Source organism: Tachyglossus aculeatus, chromosome 16 (genome assembly GCF_015852505.1).
Source record: "Tachyglossus aculeatus isolate mTacAcu1 chromosome 16, mTacAcu1.pri, whole genome shotgun sequence".
NCBI classification, from domain to species: domain Eukaryota; kingdom Metazoa; phylum Chordata; class Mammalia; order Monotremata; family Tachyglossidae; genus Tachyglossus; species Tachyglossus aculeatus.
The window spans coordinates 33,640,565-33,656,108 of NC_052081.1; the positions used below are offsets into that span (position 1 = coordinate 33,640,565).

Genomic DNA, 15,544 nt, shown 5'->3' on the forward strand with positions numbered 1-15,544 from the left:
TGTGGGTTGGAGAGGACAGAGTGACCATGCCCACCTTTGTTCATTGGTTTGAAAGATGGAGGAAATTGAACATTTCTGAGATGTCTGAAATCTCAGGCATATCCTGATTTTAGTTTCATTATAGTTTAAATAGGAAATGTTTCCCTCAGGGAAATGTATTAATGATAATGGAAAGCTCTGTGACCTAGTGGAAAGAGCCTGGGCTTGGGAGTCAGAGGACTTGGCTCCTGTGTGACCTTGGGCAAATCACTTAACTTCTCGTTCCTCAGTTTCCTGATCTGTAATGGGGATTCAGTACCTGTTCTTCCCTCCTATTTAGACTGTGAACCCCATGTGGGGCAGAGACTGTATCTGAACTGATTAATCTGTATCCATGCCAGTGCTTAGAACAGTGCTTCAGATTTAGTAAGTGTTTAACAAATACCATAATAGCAACAACAACATAATGATAATAATAGTGATTTTTTTTCTGTACTTTGTGTCCAATCACTATACTATCCGCTTGGGTGGATTCAATACAGTCACTTGACATACAGTCTTTCTTCACAGCCTAAGGTCCACAGCCACAAGTTTTCATCAAAAACTTTTCTCCCCAAGCTGTAAGCTATCTGACAATACACCGATAGGTAAAGTGATAGTAAACACAATTAAAAAGGATTCACGCGGCAGCAAACGCCATACTATATTGAAGGCCTATAATGCCGTGGGGATGTCTTATCACCTGCAGAACTGGGAGATCTGGACCTATTACAGATATCTATTTAACTTCCAGACCAGTTCCAGGACATTTAAGAGCCATCCTCAACAGCAAGTGGAGGGACAAGATAATCAACAATGAGGTCATGGAGTGCAGTCAACTCACCGGGGTGGAAGTAATCTTCACAGTAGCACAGCTCTGCTAGCCGCAGGTTGTGGGAGTAGAGTGGAAGGCAATAGGATAGCTATCTGATAATAATAATAATAATAATAATAATAATGATGGTATTTGTTAAGCACTTACTATGTGCAAAGCACTGTTCTAAGCGCTGGAGATACCCAGCAATCAGGTTGTCCCACATGGGGCTCACAGTCTTCATCCCCATTTTACAGATGAGGGAACTGAGGCCCAGAGAAGTGAAGTGACTTGCCCAAAGTCACAAAGCTGACAATTGGCAGAGCAGGGATTTGAGCCCATGACTTCTGACTCCAAAGCCCGGGCTCTTTCCACTGAGCCACTCTGCACAATACAGAAATATAGGCATATTTTCAAGCAATGAGAAAGAGCAGTGTATGGCAGGGAGATTTCTGCAACAGGCAGACTAGCTTGGCTGGCTACCATCCAGAGAATGATTTCTTGAACAAAGGTTTGGGCAGAGGTTAAGATGCCCATAAACAGAGAGAGGTCCTGTGTGGGGGAAAAAAACATTAGCACCACAGCAGGGAATCTATCCTTAAGTGCAAACAATGTGATAGGGTGTGTCAATCACACATGGAGCCTTTCAGTCACACTCTGCATGCTTAAATAAGATCCTATCATCTTTGAAAACAAAGAAACTTTGTCTTTTCTATCTCTCCCCCTGTGTCTCTGCATGTCTCTGTGTCTCTGTACATCTCTCTTTGTCTCTTGCTGTATGCCTTTTGCTGTGTCTGTATCTCCAACTTTCTGTCCATGAGCATCTCTCTCTGTATGTCTCTAAATATAGTTGCCAGTGCTACAATACTTAAACCCTTCATATAGATTCATGGACATAATGTTTCACTGAATCAAAAGAAAAAAAGATCATTCAACTTTGCAAATACCAAAACATCTTTAGTTGGTCTACTGTGTACATTTTAACCTCAGTGTCAAAGTTCCTTTGGACTGTCACAATATAATTTCCATTCAAATAATTCCTTTCCACTTTCATTAAAAAAAGTCAACTGAGTGCCTAATAGCTGCTGCCTAAATGGATTCAAGGACTCTAGCCTTTGAAAAGACAATTGTCTCATCCTTCTCCAACAACCAAAAAAGCATCTATGATTCTACCTGAATATGTAACAAAAATTTGAAGCTTTATAAGGTTCAAATGAATAAAAGATTACCATATATAGTTTGCTTGCCAGGATGCACGCCTGTAGTTTTCTTACCATTAGAAGCAAAATCACTCTTAAACGTGCTGATAAGAAATGGCACTGAAGTCAAGAGAACTGCTTTTGTTGTTATTTGCTTGAAGTGGGGATGTACTGGCAGTAATAACAAGGAACAGATGAGTGTTTTTACAGGGTTGGCATGGCAGCTGCTTTGAGTTAGGCAGCAGGACGCAAATAAAATCTGCAAAGTCAAATAAAATCCTTAATGGCAGCACATGCCATGGGAAGTATAAAAACCTAGCTTGCTGGGTATTTTAAGAAGAAAATCTGCAGTTCACCCCCAAGCCCAGATGTCCTTTCTTTTTGGTTTGAGGGAATTTCTCAATAGCAAAATTTATTTTGAATCATATCTTGCTGAAGAGAACACTCAGGACTTGAGCAGATCAGTTATTTTGCTTTCACTTGTTATCAGTCAGTCATTGGTGATTGTTGAACACTTACTGAGTACTCAGTTCTTGGAAGAGTACCAAAGGAGTGCAACATATATTCACTGGCACTGCCTTTAAGGAACTTACAGTTTAATAGGGACAATGACTTTTTATTTTTTACAAAAATAATGGAAGCAGGAAGAAAAACATTTGAGTGTCCTTGGTGTGGTACTGTTCTGCACATTAAATATTGCCCTAAAGATCCTTGCAGTTTTAGCATCTTTCTAATTTGCCTCCCCACTGGACCTACAAGATATGGAATGTAGGGATTTGGGCATTCTTTTTCCACAGGCTTTCTTTTTCTGCCTCTTGGAACATTGTATCTCATGGTATATGATGGCCAAGATGGAATCAGACAACTTTGAAAGACTCCAAAGAACAACAGTGTTAAAACCAGAAAAGTTACAGACTAAATGGATTCTGTGTTCTTGGGGAAGGATGTCCAGGAGAACATTCTCGTTCACCTTTTCCATTTTTCAAAAACAACATACAATGATCAGTGCCTGTCATTAAATCATTTGAAAGTGGAAGAATTTAGAATGAAATGCATTTCTGTTGTTAACAAGAGGCACTTGTTCATGGAATTTTTATTCAAAACTGAGAGCAGGCTTTACAGTAGAAACTGAGTAATTCTCACTTCACTAATCTGCAAATCCTGTTTCTCATCGAAGCCCCTGGTGGTCTTCATCCACTTCTCAGGAAAGCCTTAGTAACAGGCTTTCTCGTGTTGCTAAAGTGCCATAAATCTTCCCAAATCCACTCCTGTATATTTACAAGTTTACCATGAAGAGTTAACATAAGTAAGTAAAATACACTTGTCAGGATGATGAAGAAAGTACAGTCTGGGATGTTGTATGTGGACACAATTAGTTTACTAATTTTCCAAACTGGCTCATCTGTTCTGATTTTCTTTGTTATTAGTGAGAATTAGCCACATGCTGCTATCTTTCAAGTTGACATTTATCCAATCCCTGAAAGCAAATTTTCAACTTTATTTCTTCACCCAAAGTTTTAGTTTTATTCTCTTTCCAATGCTCAGAACTATTGGCAGATAGAACTTTTTTCTTTTTCCCTTCCAAACACTGCCCCTTTATCACTGCCACTGTGCTGACAGGAGATGTGTTATCACTAAATGAACATCATATTTTTTTTTAACTTTCCCAGGGGCAGACAAGATGTATGTTAGCTTCTCCCAGCATCATGGTTCCTGCCTGATAACGGCTCACATTTTAAGGCAGAGCTCACCTTTTGGCATTTATGGATCTTCTAGGATTCTAGAGAGAACAACTGCCTAAGAGCATGGTGGCCAGGTTCTTCTTGTGATTGAGGCTGAACGAGGCAATTGAAAGAGCTCTATGACTTTTCAGAGGCAGATATTTTTGAGAAAACTAAACAGCCTCAACGTAGATTGCAAGTCCAGTGGAATTCAGTTCATTTGGTGTCAAATGGTTGTTTTCCTAACACTGGATATCTGGTTTTTCAGTTGGATGTCTTGATTAAAAAAACAAAATTAATGGTACTTGTTAAGCTCTTACTAAAGGCCAGGCACCTTACTAAGCAGTTGATGTTAAACATTGACTCTTCTGTCCAGCTTTACAAATGTACTGTTGCACTCTGAGAATTCACCCGACTTTTCCATCCCATAACTTTAATTTTATAGACAAGGAAACTGACACTCAGGGATATTAACTGACCTGTTGAAAGTTTCATGATAAAAGGCATCAGAGCTCAGGCTATGAAAAGTTTCCAGGTGTTTTCAGTGAATCTTGAGCTAAGTAATCAATCATATTTATTAAGTGCTTACTATGTGCAGGGCACTGACACTGTACTAGGTGGCTGGGAGAGTGTAATACATCAGAGTTGGTCGACATGTTCCTTGTCCACAGTGAGCTTAAGATTTGTGTACCTGAAGTTCTTCCTTCTTGAGACTCCTGCCATTTAGGTTATTGCCCCCAGTATGTGTCAGGACCAGGGCTGTATTAAGACCCCTGTGAGTGTTGGAGCTAGTCAGTTTTACCAACTCCCTTTAGCACTGGCAAATTCCTGCCCTCATCTCCTGCAGGGCCACAGAACGGGCCGGGCAAGGAAAGGCTACCTGGCTGGCAGCCACGGTGAGTCAGTCCCCCCTATTCACCAGAAAGTCCCTTTCTTTCCCCTGGGAGAAGAGGAGAGGTGCACACCCCACCCTACCTCATCGACCAGGAGGGTTTTGTCTCTGTTGCCACTGTCTGGTTTTGGGGCTGGTAAGGAGGGCAGAAGCCACAATGAAGGGACAAGCTCGAAACCTGGCAGTCCTCGTGGGCTTAACTTGACCGGTTGTTTTCAAGGTTCAAGTTCCAAGCTGATGTAGTGAATCATTAGCTGTCCTGATATTAAATATGCCATGAATGTACAGTGCCAGAGGGACTGGGTGGGTGGTCTTGGGTGGGTGGCCTGGGTCAGGGGGTGGGGACTGCAGGACTTAGCCCCAGTCCTGCCCCCTCTTTTGTTGTACATGTGCTGTTCCCATCTTGGAGAGGTCTGATTTGGCCACCACCTTAATAATGTTCCCAGAAATAGCCTGGTTGGCAGCGTGAGGAGCCTTCTGATTGGTGCATCAAATTACATATCTCTGGGTAGTGTCTAGGAACTAGGCCTTGGTGTTAGACCAGCTCTGCTCAGAACCTTTATATAATCTACTGGACAGAGTGTTTAGAGATTACTCTGCCATTTTCTCTGCTGTCTTGGAATCTTGCCTAAAATGCAGAGTCAGAGTGTTTAGAGATTACTGTGCCGTTTACTCTGCTGTCTAGGAATCTTGCCTAAAATGCAGAGTTCTTCCTGCACTTACACATACAAACATGCAAATTCTCTGTAAATCAGAATTAATTGCATCTTGAAAAATGACTAAATGAGATAGCTAGCCAATTTCTCTTTGCTTTAGGGTGCTTGAGTTCCTTATAAGGCTAGTTCTGAATGATCCTTCTTTTGGCGTAACACAGAATACATGTTCATTGGCTTGAATGTGATTTGGAGAATCTTTCAGAACAGTCACAATCAGTTCCTCCTCAAATATCTAATTTCCATTATTCACCCATTGGAAATAATCTCTTCAAGCACATCACTGTCTTGTGTTCATTGTAGTTTGTCATCAGTGTGGAATCATTTTAACTTCTCTAGAATCTGCCATCAAATTGAAACTGTTTGCTGTCAACAGCATTCTCTTCGAGGAAAAACTTGGAAAAGCTGCTCAGCAGCATAGATTAGACACTCCCTCTCCTCCTCCCCTCCCTCTCGCCCCCCCCCACCGCCCTATCCCCTTCCCACAGCACTTGCATATATTTGTACATATTTATTACTTTATTTATTTTACTTGTACATATTTACTACTCTATTAATGATGTGCATATAGCAATTATTCTATTTAGTCTGACGGTTTTGACACCTCTCTACTTGTTTTGTTGTCTGTCTCTCTCTTCTAGACTGTGAGCCCGTTGTTGGGTTGGGACTGTCTCTATATGTTACCGACTTGTACTTCCCAAGTGCTTAGTACACACAGTAAATGCTCAATAAATACGATTGATTGAATGAATGAATGAACTGGGTTCTAATTCCAGCTCTGCTGCTTTTCTGCTGTGTGACCTTGGGCAAGCCATTTAACTTGTCCATGTCTCAACTTCCTCATCGGCAAAGTGGGGGTTAAATACCCTTCATTTAGACTGAGAGCCCCATGTGGGACAGGGACCCACCTGATTGTCTTGCATCTACTCCAGTGCTTCGCACATAGTAAGGGCTTAACAAAAAACACTATTATTATTACTGTTGCTCCCCCTTTGTTCATGAACACATTTGTTTTGAATGCATTTAGAAATTTAAAAATATCTTTTGAGGCTGTTGGTTTGCAAAAAAGCCACTTAGATTGCTTAGGGATGAAAGATGATTTCTGGACTACTGTCTTTGATTACGAAAGAAACAAATTGCCACTGGTCACAGCAGTGCTCTTTCAGGCGTAACTCCTGAACAGCCAGCTCAAAGACACTAAAACAATACCCTAACCCTTGTAAAGAATTATATCAAGTAGTCATGCATAGAGCCTGGTGCAAGTCAAAGAGAGCAGAGATGTACTTAATTTTCACAGACACCCTGCTGTCAGAAAGCGCAATACCAAAAAAAAGGGGGTGACGTATTTAAAAATCTATAAGTTGTTTTTCATGTTCATTTGTCACCTCTAGGAAAAGCACATAAAGTTTCTTCCTTCTCCTGAAGCAGATGATGAATAACTGCTTTGAGTTTGGTTTCAGGAGCCTATGTCGGCTTTATTGACTTTCTATGAAAACCAATTCATCTGAACCTTCAGCAAATACAGCACGTGCACAGTGTGCTGGGCATAAGTAAACTGGTTCTAATCACTTGTGGGCTGATCTGAGGCGAAAATAATTACTTCTCCTGGTCTAGGCTGATTCGTCCCCTTGTCTTCAGCCTCCCTTCCTCGGAGGAAAGCGAAGTACTGATTTGTGGCAAAAGAACAGCCAACCGACATGGTGAAATGGGAAGTGTTGCAGGGGGCGGCTTCCGTTTCAGAGGAGATTAAGAATGAGAAGGATTTGAGTTTTTAGGTTTTCACAGATCTCACTCTCCAGGCTCTAAGCTCCTTTTGGGTAAGGATCATGTCTGTCAACTCTATTGCATTGTACTCTCCCAAGCACTTAGTACAGCACACTGCCCATTGTAAGCACCTAATAAATGCCATTGCTTGATTCACAGGTAGAGCACCAAGATTTTTTGGGACGTTTGCTATAGTAGCTCCCTTTAGTGAATGGAGAAGAATGGAAATTATCGGCATAATTGGATAGTGGGGATCCAAACTCTTGTTGCTTCTAGTGGATTCGAGGATGGATTTGAATAGGATTGGGGTGACTTGATGTTCTCTTTCCCTCAAGTAGATACTCCCACTTACCTCATTGGCATCTCAGTTTTGGGAGCCAGATGTCAGCTGGTGGATGATGTTAGAGTTGAATCCTCTAGCTCGTTGAATGCCAATGAATAAAATCCCAACTGTGTATGAGGCATCACAATTCTAGAATCTGAATTTACTCCTGAGGACTAAATGTTTTCCTGGTCTTTTTACCAAAGGCCTTGATGTAATTATTCATTCATTCAATCGTATTTATTGAGCACTTACTGTGTGCCGAGCACTGTACCAAGCACTTGGGAAGTACAAGTTGGCAACATATAGAGACAGTCCCTACCCAACAGCGGGCTCACAGTCTAGAAGGGGGAGACAGACAACAAAATGAAGCATATTAACAAAATAAAATAAATAGAATAGTAAATATGTACAATGTAAATTTGTAGAATTATCCTTCTATGGTGAAATATGTAGACACCAGGAGAAAAAAAATAAATGTGCTTAGAGAGAAATAGACAACCAGAAGAAAGAAAAATTCACCTTCCTTGAGTCAATAGGTGCTCTTTGAAATTGAGCCTGGCAATTATCATGGAAATTACTTTGTGGTGGTAGGGGAAGTGGTTGTTATACATTATTGTTAATTGTAGTTTGAGAAACAAAACAATTTGATCTTTTGATGGCCTATTTGTTATTCAAATCATGACAGCTTTTTTACTGCAGCAAATATGAAATCATCAGGTTATATGCCTTCTAGTTTGGGAGTCATTTAAATTTCTCTACCTAATGCATACGCTAGATTTTAATGAAACTATGTAAGCTCTTACTTAGTGGATCGTTGTGCCAGCAAGTCAGAAATAGCCTAATGTATATAGCCTGTGGATGCAGGAGGAAAAATGTATATAGCCTTTTCAGTATTCATAATTGTTGAATAGAGTGTTCAAAGGAGAATGAAATGAAAGTTAATTAAAGACTCGAGTTGTGCTGGGTATTTTCCTACTTGTGTCAGTAAGATGAGGTGCTACACCCACCCCACTTCTGTTCTGTCCTGCTGTTAGAGGAAGAGAAGTGGAAAGTGCCTGAGGAGGATTTCTATCTGCCTTGAAAAACACCCAAACAGTCTGAGTCTGCCTAGGATATGGTTCCTACTTGCCAAATGGAGTGGCCAAACAATATTATCAAAGACTGTTTTTTTCTTTTCCTGGGTCAGACAGCATCTTCAGCCTATAAATTCTGGCTACAATGATTTATTTTCACAAAACAGTACATCCAACATCTCTTTCAACTTACTCTGAATCAAAAGCTGTACCACCTGCTAAGAAGGCGATATAGAGAAGTGGTGGGGTCGCATATTAAGCCATTCATGTATCAAGTGACTTCCTGACAGCATCTTGATGATGGCAACATTCATTCAACAATTTCTAGATACATAAAATTTAAGGTAGAAAGGACTGACCGGGTCTCTTGTTCTCCTGTTCTTTCCCCCCTCCCTTGGTGTAACTGATGGCCAGGCATGGGTCTTTAGCATCAGATCCATTCCAGTATTTGATAATTTACTTCATTGAACTTCTACAGATTCACAGCATGTTCCATAGTTTAATGGGCTAGAAATTGGGAATGGCTGTCAACCAACCCTCTCTAAATTTCCCTTCTGGTTGAATCTCTTTGTCCTCTCTTAAGTATTTCCTAACCGCCTCAGGGTACATCTCATTGACTCTCATGCCCAGTGATTGTGCAAAGCAGTCTAAGTCTAGACTAGACATTCTGGGTTATTTTCTAAGTAACCAGTTAAACATGGGCAATTGAGTCCCTGTCTGTTTCATTGTTCCCAAGCCAATGGACTGGACAGAATAAATCTTGATGCATTTTATGCAAAATAGAAAGGATAAGTAGAAATAGATTTGAATGGGATTTAGACATTAGAACTTCCTAGTCATAAGGGTGGTTAAATTCTAATACCTGTAACTGAAGATAGAATCCCTTTCCCTGGAGATCTTTAAAATAGGCTTTATACACACACACACACACACACACACACACACACACACACACACACACATTCTTTGTAAATTGATTGATTTGCTTTTTGACGATAATATTTCCAGTTAAATCATATACATATAATTGGGTATAGCTCCTAGGACCGGAGAATGATTGAGAATCCATTCTACAACACATGCATGTAGTTTCTGCAATGTTGATACACTTGCTACATGCAGGGTTTATGTCTATTCGTGAAATTGCCTCTTGGTCTAATCCTGGCTCCTCCATTTGTTTGCTGTGTGACCTTGCACAAGTCACCATACTTCTCTGTGCCTCTTTTACCTCATCTATAAAATGGAGATTAAAGCTGTGAACCCTAGGTCAGACATAGATTGTGTCCAACCTGATGAACTTGCATCTACTCCAGTGCTTAGTATAGTGCCTGACTCATAGTAAACACTTAAAAAATGCCATTTTTTAAAAAAAGAAAGATAAAACCCTCTTCTAAATAAATTATATATTCCCTCCTCCTTGCTTTTGGGTATCTCCTTTATGTTCATCACTCAGTAATTGCTTGGGTATCCTCCTGTCATTCATTATCTTCACCTGTCCTGCCCAGCGAATAATAGACTATGCTGCCGTCATCATCTCTAATGGTAATGTTGTGTGCAGAGCTCCATATATGATTTTGAGCACATACAGGAGAAAAAAATTGCAATCAGTGCCCTCCAGGAACTTAACATAGGCATTCATTTAATTTGGATAGTTTTCATACAGTCATCTTGGAAGGCAGGGTAATGTATCACTCAGATCTAACTCTATAAGGCCAAAAATTGATTCTGTGAAAGTCATTTAGTTAACTTTTCACTTTCTCATATCTCTAAGCTGTTTTTATCTGTGCGTTTTTTCACCCATACAGATCATGTTGCTGACGGACCCGGAGATTGAGAGTAGTTTATTGATCAGCTCAGACGAAGGGGCAACCTATCAAAAGTACCGATTGAATTTTTACATCCAGAGCTTGCTCTTTCATCCTAAACAAGAGGACTGGATCCTGGCTTACAGTCAAGATCAGAAGGTGAGTGTTTGCTCCTTGTACTTCTTAGACAGCTTGGCCTAGCTCCCAAGGCAATGCACGAATATTTAATCTTTTCTGAATTTCTTATCAATTGTTTCTATTTGTCTTTGCAGTGGCTTAAGTCATTGCTTTGGTTGGGGAGGGGGAGGAGGAGGTGGAGACTTCAGGCTGTGGTCGTGATTAAGAATACTTTGGCGTACTAAAAAAGTTCTCACTGTAGGTTACCTAAAAAAAATTGAATCCAATTCTGAGTTTCCTGTTGAAAAGACACAAATATAAAGAAAAGCAGTTGCAACTGTGACATGAAGAATCTAGGTTGTGTAAGGAAGAATTTCCCTAAAGTGCTGGTGGTTAAATTGGAGATTGAGTTACCAAGGAGATGATGGCATTCACTCTTAGGAAGTCTTTAGCTATTGGCCCCAGTCCTCCTGGTTGTGGGAGCTTTAAAGCAAGTCTCACCTGTAGTAAGGGGATGGGCAAACTGTTCTCTAAAGATTCCATTTAGTGCTCATGATTCTAGGAGCAGCAGTTGGAGTGCTTTGGATTTTGGCTTTGTGGACACTGTCCAGACTTCACAATGAAGCCAGCATTGGGCCTAAAATTACAAAATATATACACACATATATATCTTTTTTTGAGGCAGCCCAATTATCCTTCCAGCAGAAGGTGGAAGCTACTTGCCTCTAGTTTGACCTTGGGCAAGGCATTTAACTTCTCTGTGCCTCAGTTTCCTCAATTATAAAATGGGGATTAGATCCTACTCCCTCCTACTTAGACTGTGAGCCCCAAGTAGGACAGGGACTGTGCCCAACCTGATTAACTTATATCTAACCCACCGCTTAGAACAGTGTTTGACACATAGTAAGCACTTAACAAATACAATAATAATAATATTTCTTCCCCCACTCACTATTCCCTCCATCCGTACTCCCACAATTGTAAAATAACAAAAGTGGGGACCGTTGCTCCTGACCCAGGTCCCCACAGTTTCTCTTCCCACCTTGCGGTCTTCAAGGTTCCTTCAAGGTTCAGGAAAGGAAATCTGGCAGAAGTGGTTGGGAAAGTGCTAGGTGGCAGAGAGGTTCTCAGGTTGTCGGAGTAAACTGCAAGTTCCTCGGGGCAGTTCCCTCTAGACTTGTTGGGTGCAGGGAATGCATCTGTTATATTGTACTGTCCCAGGCACACAGTTCTCTGCACATAGTAAGTATTCAATAAATATGAGTGATTGATTGGAGCAGCTCTGGAGAACTCTAGGAATCTGCCACACCATCCCAGTCATCCTCCCTCCATAAGCCCCTGCACTCTCTCCTGTTACCGGGGCCTCGGGAGGCAGCAGGGCACTTAGACAAGTAAAGCAGATCCCTACTTTGAATTTCTTCCTTCTGGTCCTATGGAGCTACCATGTGTTCCCCAGAGATCACTTCTTTAGGAGTCAAGCCAAGCCTGCTGCCTCCCTAGGTAGTACAGGCAGAAGTATGTTCTGGGAAGTGGCTGGTTGAAGGAGGAGAACCTGGAGTTCAGAAAGAGCACGAGAGGAGATCCAAGGATACCTGTTACTGAGCTGGGCATGCTCTCCTCAAGCCGATGGGGTTCCTCCTGGGCCTCACCCAGTGTAGCCATAGAACGGATGGTGTGAGAGTGGCAGGCAACCATATGTGTTCCGTAGCCTACTAAGGTGGGCTTCTGCATATTCTCGACCTTTGCTGTCCTCCTTCTGATCTTTTTTTTCCCTCATAATTTATTCATATTTATTATTTTATTTTCTGAGTGCCTGGGTCTGAATTTTCTTTCTCCTTTATTGAGTTGTGGTCCAAACCATCAAGATTGAAATCTGTTGTTTGTTTGCAGAAGGGCTACAGTATTGACTGCGGTGTTTTGAACTTTCTCCCTGATCCCTCAACCCTAATGAGAGGTTTTAGCTATGAACACTTAAAGACCCTGGAAGACATTAGACTCCAAAATCCTGTTGAGTGGTTCTTCCCTCAAGAGAAGGCCAGCCAGCCCCCAGGTATCAAATCCTGGAAAAAATAGTAACAGTTGCAGCATTTGTCTATCACTTACTACATGTCAAGTGTGGTGCTAAGCGATAGGATAGATGCAAAGTAATCATATCAGACACAGCCCGTCTTATACGGTTCTCAAAGTGTAATGGGGAGGGAGAACAGTGGAATATGAGAAGCTGCATGGCCTAATGGAAGAGTATGGATGTGAGAGTAAGAGGAATTGGATCCTAATTCTGGATTCTCCACTTGCCTGCTGTGTGACCTTGGGCAAGTCACTTAACTTCCCTGTGCCTCAGTTACCTCATCTGTACAATGGGGATTAGAACGGTGAACCCCATGTGGGACATGGACTGTGTCCAACCCGATTATCTTGTATCCACCCCAATGCTTAGTACAGTGTCTGGCACTTATTAAGCCATTAACAAATACCATTTAAAAAAAAAAAACAGATATTTTACAAATGAGGAAATGGAGGCACAGAGAAGTTTAGTGACTAGCTTGAGTCATTTCACTTCTCTGTACCTGTTACCTCATCTGTAAATTGGGAGTTAAGACTTTGAGCCCCATGGGGGCCATGGACTGTGTCCAACTTGATTAGCTTATAAAGTATTAAGTGCGTAACAAATGCCATTAAAAAAGTTAAAGAATTCCATAATCATTATTATTATTAAATGACAGAGCTGGGATTAGAACCCATGTCCCCTGACTCCCAAACCCATGCTTTTTCCATTAGGACATGCTGCTTCCCTTAGAACAGTGCTTTGCACATAGTGCTTAATAAATGCCATCATTATTACTATTATTATTCCCTTGCAAAACAGAGAGTGAGAGCTGGGGTGATCTGGGCTCCCACAAGCAAGGGAGCAGGTTTTAGGAAACAGTCGGCAGGGGAATTGTAACATTTCCCTTTCATTCACAGGGAGTCTGGTTTTTCAGGTGGACCTGAAGGCCAGAATGCCTCTTACCACATGCATTTGGTAAGGGGCTTGAAGCCCACGGTTGGTTGACAAGGACAGATGGGAACATTTCTGTCCTGGAAAACTCTAGGATGGTGTAGACCCTTGCCTAGGTGCAAGAGAAGCAGTCAGTATTATTTTGAGTGCCTACTGAGTGCAGACCACTGGACTTAACACTTGGAGAAGCACAATAGAATTAATAGACATGAATCCTGCCCTCACAGAGCAGCATACAGTCGAGCCGGGGATGGACTTTATGACTTTCAGTAAACCTTTCCAATACATAAAAATAAAAAAAAAAGAAACCAAAACAAACAAAAAACACACAACCAGATTGGAAAACACTCGAGCACCAGAGAGGACAAGAACTCTGTAATTGCAAAGTATGAAGGGGAGTGTGCACTGAATACAAAACTAATCCAGTCAGAGGAGTCATCACAAAACAACAGTGGGTCACCCTTGGTCCCAGAAGCAGTGGGGTAATTCAGCACATTTACTACTTCAGTGGGAATGATTTTATCTCTTGAATCAAAGCTGCAGGCAAAACTAGGATTCAGATATCAGGCTGTTTCTTTTCTTCATCTTTGGAGGATGAACTGGTTGAAAACAGGAAGCCCCATCCTTTACCTTGGGCTTGTTTTTTTTTTCCCCCTTTCTTGGCTTCCTGCAGGAAACCACCAGAGAAAAGGTTTAACAGCAGGCTAAGGCTGCCAGATTACATCTTTATTTTAATTCGGCAATAAACGAGTGAACAAAATGTGCTATAAAACATTGCCTCTGATGCCATCTCTGTCTGCCTTAAACACCTCACTAAACATGATGTGTTGGGAAACATTTGAAAATCGAGAAAACAAAGAGCAGATGTGACAAAACATAGCTAGTGAAATGGGGGTTGGGGTGGGGGCAGAAATCAATTTGACTGATGAAATCAACAGAGACTCGCTTCCACCCAAGGTGGAAGGGTGACCAGCAGGACAAAGAGATATCCATACACCTCTCCTGTGGGTGGGTTCAATTTGCGGAGTATTGTCAATACTCAATAAATAATATTTATTGAGTACTTACTGTGTGCAGAGCACTGCACTAAGTGCTGCTGCTTGGCTTAACGGATACAACATGTCAGAATCCTTGTTCCATGGTGCATCTGCTGTGTGACCTTGGGTAAGCCACTTAACCTCTCTGGGCCTCAGTTATCTCATCTGTAAAATGGGGATATAGTGTGAGCCCCTTGTGGGACAGGTACCTTGTCCACCCTGATTAACTTGTATCTACAGCAAAATTTAGAACAGTGTTTGACACATAGTAAGTGTTTAACAAGTAATTATTATTATTATTATGATACAGTATGGTTCGTAGATTCCGTCTCTGCCCATGTCACGGGGCCAGAGTGGAAGCTAGTCTTTCGATAGCCAGCCCATTGCATACCCTGAATTCCCTGACAATTCCTTCCTAAATCCTCTTACTTTGGGTCTCCCTGCAAGGCAGTGTGAGCAACTCCACGAGTCATCCTTCAGGACTGGTGTCTCCCCTTTTCCCAAGGCTGTTCAAGATTCTATGAAATGTTTTGTGAAAGAGACTAACACCATGATCTTGTGCAGATAATAATAATAATTGTGGTCTTTGTTAAGCACTTACTATGTGCCTGGCACTGTGTTAAGCAGTGGGGTGAATCCAAGCAAATCGGTTGGATACAGTCCGTGCCCCATGTGAGGCTCACAGTCTCAATCCCCATTTTACAGTTGAGGTGAGGCCCAGAGAAGTTAAGTGACTTTCCCCGAGGTCACACAGCAGACCAGTGGAGGAGCTGGGTTTAGAATCCAATACCTTTTGACTACCAGGCCTGTGCTCCACAGATTTGCTCTCCCTTCTCATTGTCTGGATGCCTCCGTTACACAGCGGATGATTCCCCAGGCAGTAGGTCTGCAGACATGCCCTTGACAGTGCTAAGCACGCGGTAAGCACACGACACATACCATTGATGGATTGATTTCTCCAAGACAGACATAGCATCCTTGTCAAGTTCATGGGGCTCAGTAATCCCTTCGTCATTTATTATAGATTAGTCAGTGAGTGAAAGGAGAGCCCCACCTTGAACATTGCTT

General features: G+C 41.6%; 1 protein-coding gene across 1 annotated transcript in view; it reads left to right on the forward strand.

Moving 5' to 3' along the window:
• SORCS1 (sortilin related VPS10 domain containing receptor 1) overlaps nt 1-15,544 on the forward strand; it is a 402,129-nt gene that overhangs the window by 261,285 nt on the left and 125,300 nt on the right. The window contains exon 7 of the mRNA XM_038758618.1: nt 10,325-10,483. Within this exon, the coding sequence (XP_038614546.1) occupies nt 10,325-10,483 (159 nt within the window). The remainder of the gene's footprint in view (nt 1-10,324; nt 10,484-15,544) is intronic.